At 67.4% G+C, this 13,967-nt stretch overlaps 2 protein-coding genes across 3 annotated transcripts; one reads left to right on the forward strand and one right to left on the reverse strand.

Annotated features, from left to right (window-relative positions):
* The first annotated feature begins 40 nt into the window (after positions 1-40).
* Positions 41-5,879, forward strand: LOC308176431 (cadherin-1-like). Its single transcript, XM_080552124.1, has 15 exons — positions 41-286; positions 483-593; positions 708-851; positions 989-1,144; positions 1,219-1,363; positions 1,484-1,659; positions 1,760-1,888; positions 1,986-2,171; positions 2,260-2,504; positions 2,611-2,753; positions 2,853-3,077; positions 3,322-3,545; positions 5,057-5,196; positions 5,340-5,475; positions 5,707-5,879. The coding sequence occupies exons 2-15, from the start codon at positions 549-551 to the stop codon at positions 5,794-5,796; spliced, it is 2,184 nt and encodes a 727-aa protein (XP_080408250.1). The 5' UTR covers positions 41-286; positions 483-548; the 3' UTR covers positions 5,797-5,879.
* Positions 5,861-13,863, reverse strand: DRC4 (dynein regulatory complex subunit 4). Of its 2 annotated transcripts, XM_080552125.1 has the most exons (12): positions 13,561-13,863; positions 13,297-13,386; positions 12,097-12,294; positions 11,699-11,905; positions 11,106-11,160; positions 10,288-10,493; positions 9,833-10,000; positions 9,377-9,463; positions 9,030-9,116; positions 7,971-8,180; positions 6,432-6,497; positions 5,861-6,159 (listed from the first exon to the last, which is right to left on the reverse strand). In XM_080552125.1, the coding sequence occupies exons 1-12, from the start codon at positions 13,561-13,563 to the stop codon at positions 6,010-6,012; spliced, it is 1,527 nt and encodes a 508-aa protein (XP_080408251.1). In that variant the 5' UTR covers positions 13,564-13,863; the 3' UTR covers positions 5,861-6,009. The 2 variants fall into 2 exon arrangements, with proteins under 2 accessions (XP_080408251.1, XP_080408252.1); XM_080552126.1 differs by lacking the exon at positions 9,030-9,116 and having other exon boundaries at positions 13,561-13,628.
* Between the last annotated feature and the right edge of the window lie 104 nt (positions 13,864-13,967).

Consider the following 13,967-nt stretch of genomic DNA (forward strand, 5'->3'; position numbering starts at 1 on the left):
GCCCGGTCCCGCCCCGCACCCGCCTTCCCCCGCCGAGCCGTCCCCGGTCCCCCCGTGCGCCCCTCCCGGTGCCTCCGTACCTCCCCGGCCCTCCCCGGTCCTCCCCGGTTTCACCGCTGCCGTTCCCCCGGTACCCCCGGGCGGCCCCGCAGGCAGCACCCGGCACCTCCGTGCGCCCCCCCCCGGGCTCTCCTCGCGCACCCGGTTGGGGCAGCGGCAGCCGGTGCCCGGTGCCCGGCGGTGGGAGGTGGAGAGCCGCGGCCCCCCCGCTCCAGGGGGCTGAGAGGTGAGGCGCAGCACGGAGCCGCCGTCCCAACGGGGGCTGCCGGGGGCTGGGCACCCCCCGGGAACATGCACCCGCCTGCACGGCCCCGCGCCCCGATCCTCCCCAGGCAGGCTGTGGGGCCGGGGGCGGCAGTGGGGCCGGGGGCTGGCACCCCCTGCACTGGCACCCACGTGGGCGTTGCCGGAAACTTTGCCAGGGTCACAGTCCAAGGGCAGGGACCTGGCCCTGTTCAGCGCTCGAAGCACCCAGAGTGGCTGGAGCCATGTCACCCTGCGCCCTCCTCCTCCTCCTCCTCCTCCTCCTGCAGGTAGGGCGCTCTGGGGGCTGGGGGCTGCTGCGCATCGGCGAGGGGCCACGAGGAGGGGAGAGGAAACCCACACAGCACAGCCCTGCTGCCCTCCCGCTGCTCTCCATCCCTCAGGACGCGGTGCTCAGCACCCAGGCGGACGTTGTGGCCTTCCCCGAGTCCGGCCCCGGCCTCCGAAGGCAGAAGAGGGACTGGGTCATCCCCCCCATCAACTGCCTCGAGAACCACCGGGGGCCCTTCCCCATGAGGCTGGTGCAGGTACGCAGCCCCACGGTGCGGGGACGAGGGCTGAGCCAGCGCCGTGCCCTGCGGCCGGGCTGAGCAGCCGCGGGGGGGACGCGGGTACCTCTGCGGAGCGCCAGGCCCCCTCTAACAGCCCCCCGCCTCGCCGCCAGATCAAATCCAACAAGGACAAGGAGACCAAGGTTTTCTACAGCATCACGGGGCAGGGGGTGGACAGCCCCCCCGTGGGCGTCTTCACCATCGAGCGTGAGACGGGGTGGCTGGAGGTGACGCAGCCGCTGGACCGCGAGGAGATCGGGAAATACTTCGTGAGTGGGGGGCCAGGGCGGGGGGGGACCTGGGGGGTCCCAAGGGGGCCGTGCCACTGACGGTGCCCTCGCAGCTCTTCTCCCACGCCGTGTCGGCCAACGGGCAGCCCGTGGAGGACCCCATGGAGATCATCATCACGGTGACTGACCAGAACGACAACAAGCCCGTCTTCACCAAGCAGGTCTTCGTCGGCTACATCGAGGAGAACGCGAAGCCGGGTGCGCGGGGCTGGGGGCAGGGGGGCTGCAGAGCCCCGGGCCGGAGCTGCGCCGGGCCGACGGCAGCACCCGCGGGGCTCGTCCCGTGAGTGACGTCTCCCCGGCTCGTCCCCGTGCCAGGCACCTCCGTGATGACCGTGAACGCCACGGACGCGGACGACGCGGTGAACGTGGACAACGGCATCATCAGCTACTCCATCGTCAGCCAGGAGCCGCCGCGCCCGCACCACCAGATGTTCACCATCGACCCCCAGAAGGGCGTCATCAGCGTCCTCGGCACGGGGCTGGACCGGGAGGTGGGCGCCTGGTGGGCGCCGCGTGCCGGCACCCGCGCCCCGCGGTGGGACCGGCTGCGGGGAGCGGGGCGCCTCTGACCGCGGTGCGCTCTGCTTGCAGGCCACCCCCAACTACACGCTGGTCGTCCAGGCCACGGACCAGGAGGGCAGGGGGCTGTCCACCACCGCCACGGCCGTCATCGAGGTCACGGATGCCAACGACAACATTCCCGTCTTCGACCCCACCATGGTACCCGTCTCCCGCACCCGAGCCGGCTCCCGCGAGTCGCTTCCCCCACTCCCCCGGCCCCCACATGAGGTGACCGCCCCTGTGCCCCCTCTCACAGTACGAGGGGACGGTGGACGAGAACGAGGTGGGGCTGGAGGTGGCCAGGCTGCACGTGACGGACCTGGACATGCCGGGCTCCCCGGCCTGGCAAGCCGTCTACCGCATCAAGAGCGGAGACCAGGACGGCGCCTTCAGCATCGCCACCGACCCCAACACCAACGACGGCATCCTGAGAACCGCCAAGGTGGGTCGTGGCGCTGCAGGGCTGCCTCGTGCACGCCGCGTCCCCGCCGGCGCTTGTTCCAGCCCAGCTCTTCTCTGCCGACCTCCAGGGCCTGGACTACGAGACCAGGAGCCGCTACGACCTCGTGGTGACGGTGGAGAACAAAGTCCCCCTCTCCGTGTCCCTCGGGCTCTCCTCGGCCAGCGTCCTGGTGCTCGTCAGGGATGTGAACGAGCCCCCGGTCTTCGTGCCCCCTGTCAAGAGGGTGGAGGTGTCGGAGGACCTGCCGGTGGGGCACGAGGTCACATCCTACACAGCCCAGGACCCCGACAAGGATCAGAGGAACAAGATCACGTGAGTGGGGGTGGCGGCGGGGGCGCGAGGGCTGCGTGCCCCTTCCCACCTGGCCGCACGGGCCAGGGTGGGCACGGAGCCCCCCCGCTGACCCTCGCTTGCCCAGGTACCGCATGGGCAGCGACCCCGCGGGGTGGCTGGCCATCCACCCCGAGAACGGCATCGTCACGGCCGTCCAGCCGCTGGACCGGGAGTCGGTGCACGCCATCAACAGCACCTACAAGGCCATCGTCCTGGCCGTGGACAACGGTGAGGACGCGCCACGCTGCAGGGAGCCGGGGGCTGCGGGGCGGCCGCGCAGGGCACGGGGACGGGTTCCGCGCGCCTCGCTAACAGCCAGCTCTGCAGGGGTGCCGGACGCAACTGGCACGGGGACGCTGCTGCTGCTCCTCCAGGATGTGAACGACAACGGGCCCACGCCGGAGCCCCGGATCTTTGACATCTGCAGCCGGCAGCCTGAGGAGCAGACGCTGACCATTGTCGACAAGGACCTGCCCCCAAACACGTACCCCTTCGAGGCAGCGCTGGAGCACGGCTCCAGCACCAACTGGACCGTCAAGGTGTCCGGCCAAGGTAGGTGCCGTGGGGTCCGTCCCAGCCACCCGCCTGTGGCGCAGGGCAGTGGGGGGACACTGAGCAAGGGCCACATCCTAGCCGGATCTCTCTGAGCCACCCTGCATGCCACTGGCACTGGAGCTCCTACCGGTCCCCGTGATGGGGTACTGCCACGTGGCAAAGCCCTGCGGGTGCTGAGGGTGTCCCCAAATGTGGGAGCCGGGACCCACCTTGACCCCAAGCCCTCTCTCTCCCGCACAAGACTCGCTGGTCCTGAAACTGCAGAAGGAGCTGGAGCCGGGGGAGTACAGCATCTTCCTGAGGCTGACGGACAGCCAGGGCAAGGCGCAGGTGACACAAGTCAAAGCCCAGGTGTACGAGTGCGAAGGGGCAGCCGAAAACTGTCAGCAGAGAGCGTTCACTGCCACGGCCATCGTCGAGATCAGGGATGCCATCGACAACATTCCCGTCTTCAGCTTCACCATGGTACCTGTCTCCCCTACTCGAGCCCGCTCCGGGGAGTCGATTTCCCCTCTCCCCCTCGCCCCCCACATCGAGGTGACCGTCCCTGTCCCCCCCTCACCTGGGTGATCTCCATGGCCTCAGCAGGGCTGGAGGTGCAGATGAGCCTTGTCCTGGGCACGGCCCCCCCTGCCCCATGCGCTCAGCCTCTGCGCTCCCCGTAGCTTTCACCGCCCGCTCGGGCACCGTGGTGCAAAGCAGCCTCTCGCTGCAGGTGGTCCCCTAAGAGCCCCTGAAGGTGCAGGCTGCTCACAGGGACGGACACGGGCTCCAAGCCATTGCCACCCCTGTTATCGGCACGCAGAGGAGGCGCCGGGCCCTCCCAGTGGTGCAGGAGGGGAGCCGGGCTCCGTCCCGCGGGCGGCTGCCCCCCGGGAGGCAGGCAGGTTGGACGAGCACGGCTTGCCCGCAGTGATCCTGCTGACTGCTCCTCGCAGCCTCCACGTGCCCGTCCCCGCTCACGCGCTCTGGGCTCTTGGCAGGGGGAGGCTGGGCCGGCGGCAGCTCCACTGTGGCTCAACCAGTCCCGGTTGCCAAAAAAATCCCCAAAATCCAGCCGGACTTGGGTCCGCCAGCCCCCGGGGCTGCGGTGCCGCCAGAGCACGGGTGCCGTCGGGGCACCGGGGTGTGCCGGCTGCGGGGGGAGCCGCCTGCACGGCCGGCCCAGCCGGGGAGGAGCGTGCTGGGGTAGCGGCGCCAGCCCCGGCAGCTCCCTGGGGAAGGTGTCCGGGGCAGGGGATGGCAGCCTGCGGGCTGGCACCGGGTACGGGGACCTGGCAGAGCAGGATGGAGGAGACGCAGGTAAGCCACCGGGAGCCCTCGCTTGCTGTTGTACCTCCTGAAGGTCTGGGAAGCCAAAGCCCGCAGACGGCCCTGGGCTAGGGGCAGGCACTTGGGGCAGCCCCAGAGGAGCAGCTGCGGCAGCTCTGGGGGTCTCACCCCACCCAGCACGGCCAGGGGCAGCGCCCCGACCCCGTGCTGGCTGCCTGCCCCAGGCAGCGCCGGAGCACTTGCAGGGTTAACGTCTGCCGCACGTGATGTGGTGACACCGCGATCGGTGCAGGCCGGGAAGGCGACAGGGACGTGGCCGCTTCCTCCCTGGGGGCCAGGCCAGCCCGCGCGGTGGCCCCTCGGTGCACACCGACACGGGGCTGAACGGGGAAGCCCGGCAGCCCCCAGACAGGCAGCCCTCCTTCCAGGCAGAAAGGCGGGCAGGGCGCCCACGCCGTGCGCAGCAGCGGGGCCCTGGGCACGCAGGCAGCCCTTGGGAGCGTCGGGGTGCACCCCTGGGACCTGGCAGCTGGCCCCATGGCACGGGCAGGCACTGCCCCCCCGGGTTCCCCTCAGCCCCCCGCTATCCGTGCCAAATAATTACTCCTCGGGGTGGAGCGCTGGGAGGCGCAGCGTGGTGGGGGGGGGGCAGTGGGGCAGTGCTGCCGGGGAGCACTCCAGCCCTTGTCACTCCCCTGCTGCAGGTTGGAGGCACGGAGAGGCCGCGCGGCTCCCTGACCACCCACGTGCTGAACACGGCCACGGGGCTGCCCGCCGCCCGCCTCGCCCTCCGCCTGGCCCAGCTGCAGGAGCCGGGGGCGCAGTGGAGGGAGCTGGCGCAGAGGTAGGAGAGCAGGCGGCGGCAGAGGGTGCTGGCACCACCCAGCCCCATCCCTGTCCCCCCCCCCCCCCCGAGACCCCCAGCTGACAGAGCTATGGGGGGGAGGCTTTTAGGGCCAGCCGACTTGTGCCTCCTTCTGTTTTCAGGTGGACAGACGAGGACGGGCGCTGCCTGCCCCTCCTGCCCCCGGGGCAGGCTAAGGCTGGCACCTACAAGCTGCGCTTCGAGACGGGGGAGTACTGGCAGAGCCTGGGGCACACCAGCTTCTACCCCTTCGTGGAGGTACCTGGCCGAAGGGCGGAGCGCGGGGCTCCTGGTGGCCCTGGGAGCCAGCCCTGGTCACGGCCGGAGCTGCAGGGGGGCTGGAGGCGGTGTCCATGCTTGCAGGAGCTCTCTCCCCTCATCCCCCTCCTGCTGCACTGCTCGGAGGGGGCCCCAGATGATAGGGAGAGGGACAGGGGCAGCTTGTGGCTGGGGCTTTCTCCCCCTCACCCCCTTTCTGCTCTCCCCTAGGTCGTCTTCACCATCACCGACCCAGCCCAGAAGCTGCACATCCCGCTGCTGATCAGCCCCTACTCCTACACAACGTACCGGGGCAGCTAGGGCAAGGCCCATCCTCCCTGCAGGGCCGCCGCTCGCTGGGGGGGGAACCACACGACTGACACCATTAAAGGATTCAAACAGCACCCTTAGTCTCAAAGAAAAAAAAAATCACCTTCCTTGGGGTGGGATGCTGGTGGCGTGAGGCAGGCCCAGCCCTGCTCCCTGCCCCAGGAGCGCCTGAGCACAGCCAGCACCCGTGGGTGCTGCCTGGGGTCAGGTGGGCACCGCCACGAGTCCCGCGGGGCCCTGCCCCAACGTCTGGCCCAGCACCGGGCTCTCCAGGGGCTTGAAGCCCAGGTTATCCAGCGGGATCCCAAAAGCCGTCAGCTTCGCCTCCAGCGTCTGCAGCATGTCGTTGTGCGCCTGGAAGAGAAATGCTCCACGTTCTGCTCCGCCAGCCCGAAGCCCAGCCCAGCCCCTCCTTGCCTGGGCACAGGGTCCCCGCAGCCCCCCGCAGGGTGGGGACCCCCGAACCGGCCTCGATTTGCAGGGGAAAGTCAGGGAACAGGGGAGCAACGCAGCCTGGGCCAGCGGTCCGGGGCATGAAGCAACTCAGGTGGCCCGCTGCGAGTTCCCTTCCCTCGGCGCGAGGCCGGCCCCAGGGCTCACACCGCATGCCCCAACCCCTTCCTCACCTTGCAGACTCGGGCCAGCTGGAACTGCAGGTCCTCGATGGTGGTGTTCTTGGACTTGAGCACGTCCTGCAAGGGGAGGCGGCGCGTTAGGGCTTTGGCTGCCTGGCACCGAGGGCGCATCGACCTGGGGCCGTGCCGCAGGCCGGAGCATGCAGCACAGCACACGGAGCAGCGGCTGCCGGGCTGGCACCGGGACACGGCTGAAGCAGAGCAGCTCGCGGCACAGCCGGGCAGGCGGCCACCGCCCCGTCCCCGTGGGGCCGGCGCTGCCAGCCCTGGGGCAGAGGCAAGGCCCAGGGACCTGCCAGACCGAGAGCACGAATGCCAGCTCAGCCCTGCCACCAGCATCACCTGCCCTGCTGCCAGCGGGGGCGGACGGCAGCACCCGCTCCCGCAGCACCTCCCCGCCGTCACGGCACCAAGGGAATTACAGGGAGAGCCTCCCCAAGAAGGCGCCGGTGGCTGGAGGCAGCTGAGCAAAGGAATTCAGGGACCCCAGCAGCTGCGGGAGACAGCGGCGCCTTGACGCCTTCCCAGGAATGTTTCCCAACGTGCTGCTGTGGCACCTGCCGGTAGGTGACACATCTGCTGGCCTGTCGTACCGACCGGGAGCCCGGGGCCGCTGCCGTGCTCATCCCCAAGGTGCCCTGGCAAGGGGGAGTCCACGAGCACCGCTGCCGCCCAGCACAGACGGGCCCTGGATGGGGCAGGTGGCACGGTGCGAGCAGGAGGGCACCAGGGAAGCAGTGGCCGAGCTGGGGAGGGAACCTGCGTCCCGTCTCCAGCCAGCCTGAAACAAATGCTGCTTCTCCAGTTACTGCTGCTGCACGCTCCAGGAATGTGGGTCTCCGAGCCGCCGCACCGTGCTGAGGCTTTCTGCCTAGGTATTTTTAGCACGCCAGACATTGCAGAGCCTCTGGGATCCAGCCTGCGCTGCCTCTGCGGCCAGAGAGGCCGGGAGAGGAGCATGGGCAAGGTTCACCAGCGGTGGCTCCCCGCAATCGGAGCGCCCCGGGTCGCTCACAGGCCCCGCTCGCGGCCTGCTGCTCAGCGGTACGCTCGGGAGCCACCTGCCAGCACAGAAACCTGGTGAGCACTGCCCTGCCCGGGGCCATCCTCCTTCAAACAGACTTCACCTGAGGGAGAGATCAGCGCCAAACGCCTACGCCCACACGCCTCGCTCTCGAGGGAGAGCCGGAGTGCCCTGCGGCACCGCGCACAGCCCTGGGAGTGCCGGGAACGACTGACACGACAGTTACAGGCCCTTCACACGGGGCATTCAGCACCCGAGCAGGCCGAGGTGCTTGTCGCAGCGTCCCAGGGCTGGGGACTGGCCACCTGGGCAGATACCCGTGGTGCAGGGAGGATGGGGACTCCGTTTCCTGCCACACGGCCTGGGTCTGCCCTGGCACTGCCCAGAACGAAGCACCTAGCCACGCTCACGCACTCCAAGGTCTGCCCCAGAGCAGGCTCTGCCCCTCAAGAGCCAGCCCTGCTGGGAGAACTGCTTCCGTAGGGCCCTGCGGCAGCACACGGTACCTCCAGCTTGTGGGAGACCAAGGAGAGGGCGCCCGGGTCGAGGTTGGAGGCTGCAAAGACCTCGCTGAGCTCCACCTCCTTCTTCTCCAGGATGTCGAGGAGTCCCTTCAGCTTGCGCTCCAGGAGCAGGTTCTTGAAGCCCGTCTTCTGCTGCACCTCGTTAATGGCTTTGGTGAACTTCTGGTAGAGCTCATCTCGCTCCGCCTGCACCTGCTCCGAAAACACGGCACGGCTTCACGCCGCCCCCGGGACCCCCCTCGCTGGCAGCCGCCCAGGGCTGGGAGCAAACAGGCCCTGCCGCTCAGCCCTGCCTGCTCCAGCGAGAGCTGGACCGGTCCCCACAGCACCTGCACCCCGCGGGGAACGCAGGTGCCGGAGCGCAGCTTTCCCCCCTCCTGCTGCGCTGGCACCTCCTCGGCACCTGCAGCTCTGCTGCCCCCGTCCCCCGGCACGGGACGCCCCCAGCAGCAGGAACCCCGTCCACCAGCACCCGCCCCGGTACAGCCCCTGCTGTTCAAACCCCGGTGTAGCCCAGGTACCTCTCCTCCAAACAGCTCGGCTCCCCGCAAACCTCCCCCTTCCTGGGCCCCTGCCGGGAGCAAAATGGGCCCCCGCTGCCCCCCCCAAGCAGCGCAGGCTCCCCTCTCCACTTGGCCAGGCCCCGACTCCAGGCTCCCCGGTGCTCTGCCCCAAGGCACTGCTTTAGAGCTCAGAGAGGGGCCCACGGCATGCAGGGGTCTCTCCTCCTCCCCTTCCTGCAGCTGGCAGGAGTCCCTGGCTCACAGCTAGTTAATAAGTGTCCTAATTAGGATTTCTCCTCCAAAGCCTATTTCTGACTGCACTGAATACGTTGCTGCCTTAATGATGGATTGTTAACGAGGCCTCAGATCAACGTTCATATTCCTGGGGATTTCTACGAATTGCAGATGAGCTCTGTTCTGCCTCAACACATTTATCTGGGTTAGCTGGAAGGGAGAGGCTGAGTCTGGGAGGATATTCAGACAACAGAACATTCCTTCAAGAGGCTGCACGGCGAGAGGGGAAGCGACACCCACGCACCAGCAGAACGAGGGAGTCTCTCCCTGGCTCTCCCCACTGCAGCGGGAGCCTCTCCATGCGGATCCTCTCGCGACCCAGCACCGCAGCCTGTCACCGGCGGGCCAGGGGGGGACCATCAGCACACGCGTGATTGCTCAGCAAAGTACAAGGCTGGGCCTGTCTGCTGAGCACGGGAGATGCCAGAGCCGCGATAAGCTTTGCTGGAAGCGGCAGCTAACACGTGGCTCCAGATGAGGGCTTTGGAAAGCCCTTTGCTAAGCACGGCGTAGGCAGCCGCTGCTAAGTCCCAGTGCCTAACCCTGTTTAAAGAGGGAAACTGGATGCCCAGACCCACCTGCAGCCCTCACCTTACTGAACCGCTGCTCCAGCACTTCGTGTTCCCACTGAAGGTCTTTCAGTTCTTTCTGGATGACTTTCAGACGGGCTTTTGTGTTCTGCAAGCAGGAAGGGACAGTTAAAGAGTGCAAGCTTCTCCGGGGGGTGGGTGGTACGTGTTCTGGCAAGGGAGGAGAGAGACCAGCAAAGGGAGAGGGGTGAGAAAACGCAGGCTGCACCCACGGCTGCTCCCTCCCCTCTCTGCAGCAGGGGCTGCTTCTCTCTCTTCCTGACAGAATCCTGGAGTCCCACCTGAGATCTTACACACAACTGAGCCGAAAGGGACTCGGGGGCATTTGCTCAGCAATCTGGCCAAAGAGCTCTCTGCTGAGCGGCAGAGGTCACTGCTGAGCGACTGCACTTCAGGGAACAGCTGCAGTGACTCAGGGAAGAATAGAAAGGGGCTCACAGCAGGGCTGGCGACTCACCGTCAGAGCCTCCTTGTCCATGTCATAGTGGGCCAACTTCTTCTGCAGCTCAGACACCTGCTCCTGGGCCTGCTGCAGGGGCTCCTTCAGTTGCTTGTTCTGGAGCAGCACGTCTGCCTTCTCCTTTTCCAGCTGATTCTCTCTCTTCTTCATCTCCTCCATCTGCTCCTGTTCTTGGGAAGATGAGCGCTGGCTCCCGGAGGGGCTGTGCAGCAGGGTCTGCCCAGCTCCTCGTGCTGTCGGGACACCCTCCCACCGCTGGCCCAGCAGGCCACATCTCCTTGTGCACGAGGGCTTTGTGTGTTAATGGTGTGCAGGAGAACAACAGCACCAGCACCTCCGCCAGGGAGCTGGCCAGATCCGGGTGAAGCCCTCACAGGAGCAGCCCCATGGTGGACGGGTGACACTACAAGCCAGGGCTGCGGCAGCGGGGTCAGGGAGCAGGCAGGCAGTACCTTGAGCAAGCTGATGAGCGCCAGGTTTTTGAGGGTGATATCGTTGTAGTAGTTCTTGATCTCACTGAAGGCCTTCTCGTGGTTCTTCATCAGTTCACTGATCTGGTTGTTTTTCCTCTCCTCTACCTCATGGATCTCAGTCTTCCGGCGCAAGTCAAGCTCGTCCCGCAGCACTTGCATCTTCTTGCTGTACTTGGCCTCAATCTCTGGGGAAGCGCACAGGGGGCTGAGTAAGGACAGCAAGCACCAGCCCAGAGCATTGGTGTTAGCGAGCACCAGCCCAGTGCACCCCACTGCAGCATCACTCGAGGACAAGGCACTCGTTAACAGCCCCACCGCAGCTGCCACCAGCATACAGAGCAGTTACGCTGGGACCAGACTGAGTAGAGCCCAGAAATAGCATTCTGGAAGAAGGACATGGAAAAGCTCCAAGTCAGCCCGTGAGAACCTGAAGCGTCCCCCGAGAGGGGCACTGGAGCCAGGACTTCCATCTGCGAGGGCTCCTCCAGCCGCCGAGCCAGGCAGCGGAGCTCAGTGACACAGGCTGGCAGCAGCAAGAGCCCTGCCTCCACCCTCCAGCTCGCGCGACAGGCGGCCCTCGCGGCCCTCCCGGCCCCGTTTCCACGGCACGTCCCCACCAGGCTGGGAGTTCAGCTCAGGCAGCGCTGCTGGCCACGCAGCCTGGCAGCCCGTGGGCACGGGGAGCGAGCACCGGGAGGGGGAAGCAGCCCCTTTCTGCTCCACGGAACCAAGAGTGCAGTGGGGCTCGGAGGAGCCTTCCCCAGCGTGCTGACACAGGGACCTGAGCACGGCCTGACCTTTCACTTGTCTCTCGAAGTCGTTGCACAGCCGCGTGATCTCTTCCTCTTGTTTCTGTTAGGGAGAAGTTTCATGTGAGAGGCGGACAACTCAATCCTGAGGTCACTGCATCACTACACAACCCGGTCCCCGAGGTTCCCGCGGGCCTCCAGGCCCGGCCCAGCCACGGGGCCTGGGTTCCAGCAGCCAGGAGCCCCCCCAGCAGGCAGCCAAAACCCGTCCTGCTCCCTGGGAAAGGCTCCCACCACGGCATGAACCCCACGTTATCTGAGCAAAGTGGCACAGTAGGTTCTCCAGCCGTTCTCAGGGGCTTTGAGCCAATGCTAGTGCCCTGCTGTAGGAAGGATTTCACAGAAATTGCCCCAGAAAGCCCTCCTCCCTGATTCTGTGCTGTCTTTCCAGTGCCTCTAAGCACATCCAACACCGGGATCTGCAGGAAACCCCATTCCCACCTCACCAAGACAGCAGAGGAGACAGTCTTCTGCTCACACACCATGGCTGGGAGGGCTCAGACAGCAGCCCCACTGCTTCCCTCTGAGGCAGAGGCACCTCACATGCGGCTCCAGCCCCTGCTGCCCTGCCAGGCACCTACCAGGCGCATGTTTTTCACCGCCACCTCGTTGGCCAGCTCTTGCTCCTTCAGCTCCACCTTTAAGGAGCGCATGTCTTTGCGCAGCTCCATCTCCTGGGCCCAGTGATCCTTCTGGGCCCGCTTCATGGACAGGGTGCCCTCTGCCTTCAGCTCGGTGAGGTTTTCCTGGTGCTCGTACAACAAGTGCTTCACCTTCTGCTTGTAAACCTAGAGACAGGCCAGAGAGCAGGTGACGGGTTTCAGCAGGAAAACACCTGAAGCTGGGATATTGGCCGAGATGCTCCTGGCTTGTATCCTGCCCAGCTCCTCCTCTGCCCCCGTCCCTCACCTCCTCGGACCTGCTGCCTCTCACCCAGGGCTCAGGGCACGCACACGTCCCAGCCGTTTCATCCTCCCACCTTGATCTCCACTTGGTGCCGCTCCTCCGCCTCCTCCATCTCGCGGTCCTTGTTACGCAGCTCTGCTTTCTTCTCCTCCAGCTGCCGGCGGGTGATCTCCCAGAAGGTGTGAATCTTGTCGCGCTCCAGCTGGAAGTAGTTGCGCTCTTCCCGCTCCCGATCCAGCTCCTGCCGGAGACGCACGATGTGCTCCCCCAGCTGCAAAGCCAAGAGAGGGAGGCAGGTAGTGGGAAAAGGAGGCCTGGGACAGACGGCTCCCCTCAAAAACGTGCCGACCCAAAGTTCTTCTGAAGATGTCCGTGGTGAGCTCTGTTGTAAGCCTGCAGAACACGGTAGCCTCTACTGGGACAGAGGAGGGGAGGACAAAAAGTGGGGATGGGGTGGGGAGAGCCCAGGACATGACGGTGACCCACTGGCCTCTGGAAAAGGAGCGACAAAATCTCCTCCTACCCTAAGCAGCCAGGGCTCGGGCATTCTGTCTCCCAGTCGCCAGTAACACGTTCTCAGATGCTAGATAATACCGAGACATGCAAGATCTTCTCCTGGGAGTGCGATCGCCCAGGTCAGGACCGTCCCCTCCTATGCTTGTTAGGCACCCAGCACAACAGGCCCACGCTGGGCGGCCATGGCCTGCCCTCGCTGCCCCTAGGGAAGCCTCCTGCCCCTAGCACAGCGTGATTTGGGACGTGCTGAGAGTGCTGCAGGCTGAGGGATCGTACGGCTGAGAACAAGTGCAGCCACCCGTGGAGATGAGCCCGCTCACCCCAGAAAGGCACTGAATGCGGAGGGAAACCGATTCCAGCAGAACTGGCCAGCCGGGTCACTTTCTGAAGGAAACGCCACAAAACGCTTGCTCAAATAATGGACCCCCATCAGAGGCACCTTTCCCAGGGCATTTCCACGCTAGCAGGACGCTGACACGGGAGAGCAGGGCGCCACGGTTAAGGGACGAGGGCAAAGACGGTGCGAGGCCAAGGAGGAGAGCAGCAGGCCGTGGCACAGCAGCACGGGCGTGCCGAGGGGGCTGCTCCCCGCAGCAGAAGCGCCGAGCGGGCTCTGTGAGGGCCGCAGGCCCAGCCCCGCCGTGAGTCGGGCACGGGACCGGGCACCGAGCGGGTCCCCACGGCCCCCGCCGCCCGCCACCCCCCCCGCCCGGCCGGCAGCGCCCCACAGGCGGCAGCCCCGGGGCCGGGCCGTTACCTGCTCCCTGCTCATCTCCTCGGGGCCCGAGGCGTCCGCCACGGCCGGGGCCTTGCCGCCCTTCCCCTTTCTCCCGGCCTTTTTGGGCGCCTGAGGAAACGAAGGACACGGAGCGCGTTACGCGGGGAGGGAGCGCCGGGACGGGGGGGGGACCGGGGGCCCCTCGGCACCGCGCCCGGACCCCACGGGGCTCCCCCACCGCCGGCCCCCCGTCCCGCCCCCCCCCCCCGGTTCCCCCGTCCCGGCCCCGGCCCCGGTCCCCACCATGGCGGCCGGGGCCGCGCCGCCGTCTCCCCGGCAACGCGCGGGCAGCTCTCGCGAGAGTTGCGCGGCGGAGGCCCCGCCCCCCCCAGCAACGCGGGCCCGGCCCCGGTAACGGCGGCGGGGCCCGCTCCGGGCCCGGCCCAGCCCCGGCCGCCGCCGCTCCGGGTCCCGGCCGGGCCCGCGGCCCCGCTGCCCCCCGGCACCCCCGATCCGGAGCCGTTGCGCTGCGGCCCGCGGGGCCCCTCGGCCCTCCGGGAGCCCCGCGCCGCCCCACGGCCCCCCACGCCCCGCCCCGGTGCGTCCCGGTCCCCCCCCCCCCGGTGCATCCCCGGGGCCCCTCAGCACCCCCGGATCCGCAGCCGCGGGACCCCCGCACCGGGACCCCCCCCGGTGCCCGAGGCCCCGCC

The sequence above is a fragment of the Anser brachyrhynchus genome, assembly GCF_964034855.1.
Source record: "Anser brachyrhynchus genome assembly, chromosome: 12".
In the NCBI taxonomy this organism is placed as follows: Eukaryota; Metazoa; Chordata; class Aves; order Anseriformes; family Anatidae; genus Anser; species Anser brachyrhynchus.

Bases quoted from the DNA above. Each gene is read 5' to 3' on its own strand.
- LOC308176431 (XM_080552124.1), top strand. From the start codon at position 549: ATGTCACCCTGCGCCCTCCTCCTCCTCCTCCTCCTCCTCCTGCAG. The intron at 1,660-1,759 runs GTGGGCGCCTGG...CTCTGCTTGCAG, and splicing joins GCACGGGGCTGGACCGGGAG to GCCACCCCCAACTACACGCT. The intron at 2,505-2,610 runs GTGAGTGGGGGT...TCGCTTGCCCAG, and splicing joins GATCAGAGGAACAAGATCAC to GTACCGCATGGGCAGCGACC.
- DRC4 (XM_080552125.1), bottom strand. The intron at 12,295-13,296 runs GTAACGGCCCGG...TTGGCTTTGCAG, and splicing joins AGGAGATGAGCAGGGAGCAG to CTGGGGGAGCACATCGTGCG. The intron at 11,906-12,096 runs GTGGGAGGATGA...GCCTGTCTCTAG, and splicing joins GGCACCAAGTGGAGATCAAG to GTTTACAAGCAGAAGGTGAA.